This window comes from Solanum pennellii, chromosome 6 (assembly GCF_001406875.1).
Source record: "Solanum pennellii chromosome 6, SPENNV200".
Classification (NCBI taxonomy): Eukaryota; Viridiplantae; Streptophyta; class Magnoliopsida; order Solanales; family Solanaceae; genus Solanum; species Solanum pennellii.
Window position 1 is genome coordinate 47,455,846 of NC_028642.1, and position 9,264 is coordinate 47,465,109.

Genomic DNA, 9,264 nt, shown 5'->3' on the forward strand with positions numbered 1-9,264 from the left:
AGGTCGAAAAAGAATAAAAAGTTATTAATAAAAAAATTTAGAAATATTAATACCTTAGTATAATCAAATTGTATCTCTAAAATTGCGGATATAGACGAGGGAAAATTGTGAATTATCTCAAAAAGGACAAAGTGATTGTTTCAATGCCACAGAAAAAAGGAGAGTAATTATTTCCACATATTATGGACAAAAACGAGGAAATTCAGGACAAAAAGAGGTCCTACCGCCAACTACTTTGATGTTCATCATTAACAAATAGATGGAGCAATAGATTTTGTACACCACTAACAAAGTGTCGAGTTTCTAGAATATATGACATTTTTTAAAAAAAATAATTCATTTTAATTTACGTGATACTTTTTATTTTGAGAAAGATTTAAAAAAACGAGAAAAACAATGATTTGTGTTTGGAGAAGGTTCGAAATGTTTCTTTTAGTACATCCCCGAGCGGTATTTGTTCAAATACAATAATAACACATTCAAGATTAAGAAAATAAATAAATCACATCGGATAAAGAGATTGTTTCTTATAAGTTTTAATCTAAAAAAGAGATGAAACAAAAATAGTAATAGCAACTAAATAATAAAAATAAACGAAACGGAAGAGATTAACATATAATACTAAAAAATTTTAAAAAGGAAATATAAAAATTAAATTTATTCTCTAAGATCAAAAGGAAAAACGCTTGAGAATCTACTAACCCTTTGCTTTGATACTCGACAACCATATCTTTATGTTAAGGGACATGTTTTCGGTGAGTTGAAGTTGTTTCGTCCTGCCTTATCACCTCTCTCCCAGATTTTTTAGGCATACATCTTCCTCTCCCTAGGCCTAACACAGTTATCCTTTCACCGTTTTTTACTAAAGTATAAATTTGTGATTTTTTTTTTATATTGATCCTAATCATCTTAATCTTATCCACATCGAGGACATTCCTACCTTAGACTAAATTTCTTCATTTATGATTTTATCTCTCGTGGTATTTCGACAATTTAGTCCACATACATTCTAAAAATTACAAAAATGATGTATTAAATTTGTCAAATTGAACATCAGTATCTCCATTAGATATTCAAGTTATTAAATTCAACAATAAATGTGTATTTTATTTTTTTTAAAAAAAAATTCACATTTGAAAGTGCAATTTTTACAACTTATTTTTTATTTAATTTTATTTGCTGTAGTAGTTTTTGATATTGTCATGTGTATGTGAGAAGATTTGACGAAACTTACTATATATAATTTAACAACTAAAGATTGTAAAAAAAAATTACGAAGACTAAGAGTGCTTTTTGAAAAATTTAGATGACGCTAAGTAGATATAGTAAATTTTAAGAGCTTGTTTGAATTAACTTTTTAAATCAAAAAATGCATAGTTAGATTCAAAATAAAATTAGGAAGAATCATACTTTTAATTTTCACTCATTTTAAATAATTCTAAATTTAGACTCAATTATTAAATCAATCTATAAAAGTCTTTAAGTCATATATAAAAGGGACATTATTGTCATTTTGTCAGAAAGATTGATACAGAAATTAATACTTGTATTCAGAGCATTTTGTGGTTCATATTATTGTAGTAGATTATTCTTTCGGTTTACACTTTAATTACGTTTGGCAACTTTTCCTTTTTAGAATACTAATTTTCCACACCTCTTTTTCTCTCCTCTCTTTTCCTTCTTTTTGTTTCAAAATAATTTTAAAAAGCAAAGACCTACCCTGTATTTAATATTAGATGGACACTTTTTATTTTACTTAACAATTAAGAAATTACTAATAACTTGATTAGTTTTATTATTTTACACTTTGTTCATATTACATTACTTTTCGAAAAAAGAAATTCTCAGTTCTTCGAAATCTGTTTAGACTTCCAAAAGTCTTATTTTATGGAGTTAAAATGGAAAAAGATTAATTTAATTCTATCCCGATTTTAAATAAAATATTCATTAATTATGTGATAAATATTTTTAACAAGATGTTCATTTAATATGAGACGGAGAAAACTAGTACTCTCTCCGTCTCATTTTATGTGGCACCATTTCCTTTTTGGTTAGTCCCGAAAAGAATAATACATTTCTTTATATGGTAAGTATTTAAATGTATAAAAAAAAATTTACCCTTGTTGGTCCCACTTAATTTTAAAAAGGGAAAATTACGCGGATAAGTAAACTTATATTATTTAATTACTCATCATAGCTATAGTTTGTTATAATTACCACTCACGACTAACACTATATATTATTACGTGGGCTGACTTCGAGTTTGTATAATTAGTCATGTTTGTATATGTATAATTCGCCAAGATATACAAATAAATATGTATAACATACAATTTTTTAACCTATATACATATACAATTCACCTCTCTCCCACTATATGCCCTCTCTCGCTCGCCTCTCTCCTTCCTCTCTCAATCTCGCTCGCCTCTCTCCTATCTCTCTCAATCTCGCTTGCCATTTATACAAATGTATATGTATAATATACAATTATATACATATACAATTCACCTCTCTCCCACTCTCTGCCCTCTCTCGCTCGCCTATCTCCTCCCTCTCTCGATCTCGCTCACCTCTCTCCTCTCTCTCCCAGTTTCGCTCGCCTCTCTCCTCCCTTTCCCAATCTCTCTTGTCATATATACAATTACATATGTATAATATACAATTATGTAACCAATATACATATACAATTCACCTTTCTCCACTCTTTCCCCTCTCTCTCCCAGTCTCGCTCGCCTCTCTCCTCCAAATAACATGTAGCTACAAATTGTAATTATCAAACTATAGTTATGGAGACTAATTAATTATTTTTAAATGGCTATATGTGAAAGTTTCACTTTTAAAAATAGTACTCAAATACATTTATGAGGAGAGAGAGAAAAATAAGTCTATTTTTAAAGGGCAATTTGATAAACATTTTAAAGTCTTCATTTATTTCTTAAACTCCATACCCGATCAAATATTGCCACGTAAAATGGGACGGAGCTAGTAACAAACAAAAAGATGCAGGCACATACTAATAAATACTTTGTTGTCATTAAAAAGAAAGTGACAAATGGACCATACAAAATTGATGAAGAAATTCCTCACACCTAAATTAAATATTACTCTCTTCATAAACTCATTTCCATTTCCTACTCTTAACATTAATCAATCATGTTTGATCCAAGAAAACAAATACCCAATTTTCATAATCCTGTCACAACCTTAAATGACACTAATTGGGAACCTCACAATTTTGATTTCCATGTGTCACAAAAACATGGAAACATTCAATCTAAAGATCAAAAAATTGAAGATCATGACGAATCTGGTGCTTCATCACCAGCCTTATGGCAAAATAGTCCATCAAGAAGCCCAATAAATTATCGATCTCTTTCGCCGAATTCTAAAACTCAAGCTATAGCTAGAGGGCAATGGGAACTTATGGAAATGGTCAAGAACATGCCTGAATCTTGTTTTGAGCTTTCTTTAAAGGATCTTGTCGAGCAGACGGAATCTTTTGAATCTCAAGAAGAATGTCTAATTAATAGTAATAGTGAGAAAAATCAAGCTATGATACAGAACAGAGTGAATATTAAGAAGAATGAACAAATTAGGAAAGCGAAGATGATGATGAGAAGCAAGAGTGTTGAAAATGGAGGGGTATTTATCAAAATGGTTACCCCTGTTTCTTTGAGATCAAAGAAGACGAAAAACAAGAATTCATCAGTAAATACAACTAGAGTTTCTCCAAAACCTGAAGAATGTGAAAATTCGTCTTCGAAGAATTTGGAAAAAGATTGGTGGAAGAAGAGATTTTCTGGTTCAAGTAGCAGCAATAGTACTGGAAGCAGTGGCAGAAATAGCAGCAGAGGCAGCAGTACAAGTAGCAGAAACAATAACAACAGGTAGTACATATCTTCATTTCTTTATTTTTCAACGATGATGAATTAATTTTGATGCGCATTCAAGATTTGATGTTTAAAGATTTCTAATGATGAAAATTTTAATATAAATATAAGATCTACACAAAAAAGTTAGGACACCATCCAAAGTCCTAGATCTGATGCTTGATTTTTAGTACTAGTTCTGCTACATATAGCCTATGATTAGTATCCATTACTCGAAATTTTCTGATCGAACTAATTCAGATTTTTGCCATGTATAGTGTCCTACAAGGGAAGTACTCTTTATGAGTTTTTCGATATTCAAATTTAAAATCTTTAATTAAGAGTGGGGCAATCTTATACTCAATATTCAACAAAAAATCCTGTTTGCATACAAAACAGTAGAGATACAACAGAGAATTGAATTTTTATTTTGGATCTAAGTCAATTCTGTTACACAATTTCCTCTTATCATCGTTAGAAGCTTTGCGAATTTGGCAGATTACATGAAAGAAAAGTACTTCTTCTGTCTCAATCTATACGTTAGTATTTGATTTGTCACAATAAAAAAATTTAAAAAAAGAAAGAATAACAAGCAATTACTTTATAGAAATGTGACATTCTTTTAAAAACCAGACTTAAAAAAAAAAGTATGTTTGTTAAGATAGACAATTACTTTAGACAATCTTATTTTTTAGCATAATTTTGTTTTTACTTACTTATATATATATATATGACATTATTGAAACATCAAACCATCCACCCACCCACTGAGAAAAGGAAAAAGAGAAGAGTTTAATTAAATTAAGAAACACCCATAAATATTTATTGAGAATTTTTTTCTTCTTCATGTAATGCAGGAAAAGGGAAGGGTTATTAAGCAGTTGTTGGTCAAGTTTATGCTTATCAGAAAAAAACAAAGTGATGACTGATTTAGATTGGTGATGATAGAAATTATCTATCTATCTATCTATCTATATATTTTTAGTCTTGTAAAACATATACTAATAATGATATATGTGTATGTATAGTTTTGTGTTAGACTATATATAGCTATAATATAGTCTTTTATTTCCTTTTTGTTTCTTGATTTGGCAAAGCATTTATTTGTTATTTAGAGCAATACTTAGTTGAAGTTTGAGATCAATATAGATTGGCAATATTTACTATTACATTGGACGTAAAGAAATTTGAAAAAGACATTCTTTGAATTATTCCTCATTTGTTTGCATTTAATGGAGATCTAAATCTTAATTATTTAAATTCACCTCATTAAGTATGTTTAGTTTTTAGATTTGAATCTGAATCATTCAAATTCAACCCATTATGTTTAATTGTTTTATTTTTAAAAAAACCTCTTTATATATCTGAAGAGGTTTAAACGAATCAAATATGTAGGAGACTCTTAACAATCTTCAGCCTCATTTAATAAATTATCAAATAATAAATCATAATTTTATCTGCTTTGGGCATGCCTTTTACTCATAACTAAAAACTTTCTTTCTCATTTTTTTTAATCAAACACCATCTTTTTCCGATTGGTAAGTTTTCATAAATCCTTTCAAGTAGTTTTTTTTATATTAATAATTTTATTGTATTAATGTGTGTCAAAAATACTGGTTGCAATAATATTTTTGGTGTATTGTTGTTTATCAAGATTTTTGAATATAAAATTAGTACTCCAAATCATGATTATCAAAACTTTTAAAACTTCTTTTTATATTAAAAGTGATTTATTTTGTTGAAATGAAAATTTTATAATATTTTATTAATATAATGTCACTTCCACAATCAGACATTGAAAACAAACAGTATTATATTTAGTGTTCAGTTTTGGAGACCACATCTTAATATTCAGATGGGTATTCAGATCAAAACACCCAAATCTTACTACAAAACTTAATATTCAGATGTGTATTCTGATTCAGACCTTTTAATCTTAATGAAAACAAATGAGGCCTCGATCTCTTACCACTTATCGACTTTTCTTCGTAATGACTGGCTTGTCTTGTAATGACTTGAATGAGTAGAAATATACAAATTTTGGGGCCTTTCGATGCAATCAAATCTAAAATTAAGAGTAATTAGTTTAGATATAGCTTATTATTAAACAAATTAATTTAACCTTTGATTACGATTTTTCTCTATTATGTACGTTAATAATTTTGTGCCTTTTTTTTGTCTTAGATCTTGATTCTACTTCTGACTATATCCAAATGTTTGTTATCTGACTACAGTTATTCTAATGCCAGCTTTTTTTTGATCTTTTTTTCTTCTAGATATTGTATAAAGTACAAGTTAAATAGACTCGAAACTTTTCACTACTTTTTACCTGTAAAAATAGATGCATTGAATTATAATCGATTTCTTTAATTCTGCCATTTCTAATTTGTCCAAATTCGATTGAACACATTTGTTTGCTATCACACTGATTTTGACTACATCGATGAAGTCGTGAAGGTAAAGCAAGTAAACGTATCAAAATTGATTAAGTGTCCGTTTTGATTGACTTATTTTATATATTTTTAAGTCAAAATAGTTTTTAAACAGTTTTGAAGTGTTCGAATAAAATTAAAAAATGCTTATAAGCTCTTATTTTGAAGTCAAAATAATAAAAATAAATCAAAAGTCATAAATTAAAAATCCTAATTTATAGCAAAAAGCCAATTCAAACAAGCCCTAACTAAAAATAAAAAGTATTCACTTCATTTCAAAAAGAATGACCTTCTTTTCTTTATAGTCTGCTTTAAAAAGAATGACCTATTTCTTTTTTTGGAAATGATTTAATTTCAACTTTCCACGTGACATGTTTATGACCACAAGATTAAAGGATAGTTTTATACATTTAACATAATTTTAATTTAGGATCACAAAATTTAAAAGTCCTTTTTATATTTTTTAAAATTCGTGCCAAGTCAAATCAGATGTTCTTTGTGAAATGGAGAGAGTAAAATTTAATACAACTAATTCAGAAAGAAGGGAAACCCAAATACATTTTTTTCCTTGATAAAATTAAATACAACTAGGTTTCGACATCCTCTATAGGAATCAAAACACCATACTTAAATCCACTAATTCATCACTTTAAAATTGTCCTCATGTGCTGATTAATTCAACGATCAACAAGGTAATCGTGTCTGTAACTATTGTTTTGCATTTTGTATATATATCATTTTGAAATAAATTGTATTCCACCGTTCGTGTAAATCAATTTTTAGGAGACCACGTATCACAAAATTCATATTTCCTAATACTCATGTCTTTTTAAAATTACTTTGTTATATCTTGCACCTAATATGGGCCTTTAAGGGAGTTGGAAACATAGGTTCAAGATGAGTGGTGATTAGAAGTGGCAAAAATGGTCCAAGCCCATTTAGCCCATTGTTGCTTAATGTTGTTTATGATAGTGAACTTTTAGTGGCTTAATTAGTTATTTTCTCTTACTTTTTGAAATAATGATCACTAAGTTATTCAAAGGAAATGCAAAAATTATCAGAAGGTGCCGTCTTAAATTGATGACACAAACTTTTTTCCATGATATTGTATTTAATAGACTATTAAATGTACATTTGCAGTATTATGTATTGTGATTTTATGGTCATAACTAATTACTGGCTTACATGTTATAATTAAATTATGTAAAACATTTTTTTAAATCCAAATAGGTCTACATTTGAAAATTCGTAATGAGATGATTGAATTTTTGTTGTTGCTTTAATCAACAGGGTTAATAGTGTTTATTGATGTCTATATTTGGTATATCTTGGAAATTTATAGTATTTGCGACCAAATATAACAACTAAACACATTTAATCAAGGGAAAGTTACATAAAGACACTATAATAAAATAAATATTTATAATTTATAGTGAAACAAAACCGATTTCTAATACAAGCCAGGGGCGGACCCACATGGTGTCCGCCGGGTGCTCGAGCACCCAGTAACTTCGTTACGGAATATATATATCTATGTAGAAATTGATAGGTATTTGTATAAAATTAACATAGAGCACCTAATGAACAAATGTTTTAGTTGGCCCAATGGTTCTTGGATGTGTACTTAAGACTTTTTTAGTGTTGTTGTACCAACGTATAATATATACAACAAAGTAATAACATACTAAGTACGGATAGATTAATTTAGAAAAAGGTAAGTAGAAGGGGATGAGTTACTAGAACAGCTTAAGGAGATGAGAGATAACTGAAAGCCAAAGTTTCGACATATTTTTCATAACCGTTCTTTCTAAAAGCTAGACCTTTTAAAAATAGGTAATTGGACCTGAATCGCAAATAAAAGCCTCTTTTTTTCCATTTTATCACTTTTAATACATATTATAAAGAATAATTTATTTTTCACTTGTATAATAAATTTTATTTATGAGTAATAAATTTATTACACATTTAAATACACTTATAATATAACTTCTTAACAAACAAGCCTAGTATATTTTTAAAAAGAGTTATAGTACATATATGTTACATAATTCACGTTTAATACATATTACAAATTTAACAGAGCATTATTATAAATGATAATAAATAAAAATTATTATTGATATCAGTAATTATTTATTAAAAGACACTCATCTATAAAATTTTTCTTTTTTTAAAAAAATATTTATAGCTATGTAATTATGAATTATGAAATATTTCCTAAAAATAAAAAACAAAAATTGGGTCAAGTTGGGTGGATCCCCTTAGATTCTATCCAACGTGCTTTAAATTTCCAAAGTGTTCATTTGCTACATCAAATGAATTATATACGCACGCTTCATACAAAACCTGATAAAGAAAATATGTTTATATTTGATGTTATATTAAATTAATAGATACTTACCCTCTTAATTTCAGTTTATATGATATAAGTTTGTTTTTATCGTAATTTTCATATTTTTTAAATAATTTGAGTTGTCAATTAGTGTGATTTATAATTATTTTTACTTAGTTTACAAACATATAAATTTTATTTTTAACTTAAAGATTTCTCGAGTAAATTCTCAATCAAAATTTAAATTATTAAAAAAAATAAAATTTATTACGCAAATTGAGACAGAAAAGATAATACATATTATACATAAATTTTTAATTATTTAGTTATAATAAATGTAACGACCAGTTTAGTCGTTTTAAGCAGCAGATTTTTATTTCTGGAAAAACTGTCTGAGTCGACGGAACCCACGACGGACCGTCATGGGCACGACGGGCCGTCGAGGGGGTCTCGTTCCAAAATACTTAGAATTCTGAAATTTGGGTACTGAAATCGACTCTCTGAACTTCGTAACGGAATGGCAGGACGGACCGTCGTGGTCACGACGGACCGTCACAGACCCTTTAGCGGAATTGAGTCTCTGAACTCTCTGACGGAGCAGCAGGACGGACCGTCGCAGGCGCGACGGGCC

General features: G+C 28.5%; 1 protein-coding gene across 1 annotated transcript; it reads left to right on the plus strand.

Annotated features, from left to right (window-relative positions):
- Nucleotides 1-3,046: 3,046 nt before the first annotated feature.
- Nucleotides 3,047-5,066, plus strand: LOC107021661 (hybrid signal transduction histidine kinase K-like). Its single transcript, XM_015222361.2, has 2 exons — nt 3,047-3,887; nt 4,727-5,066. Exons 1-2 carry the CDS (start codon nt 3,154-3,156, stop codon nt 4,809-4,811), a joined length of 819 nt encoding a protein of 272 aa, XP_015077847.1. The 5' UTR covers nt 3,047-3,153; the 3' UTR covers nt 4,812-5,066.
- The last annotated feature ends 4,198 nt before the right edge of the window (nt 5,067-9,264 follow it).

Bases quoted from the DNA above. Each gene is read 5' to 3' on its own strand.
- LOC107021661 (XM_015222361.2), top strand. From the start codon at position 3,154: ATGTTTGATCCAAGAAAACAAATACCCAATTTTCATAATCCTGTCACA. The intron at 3,888-4,726 runs GTAGTACATATC...CATGTAATGCAG, and splicing joins AGCAGAAACAATAACAACAG to GAAAAGGGAAGGGTTATTAA.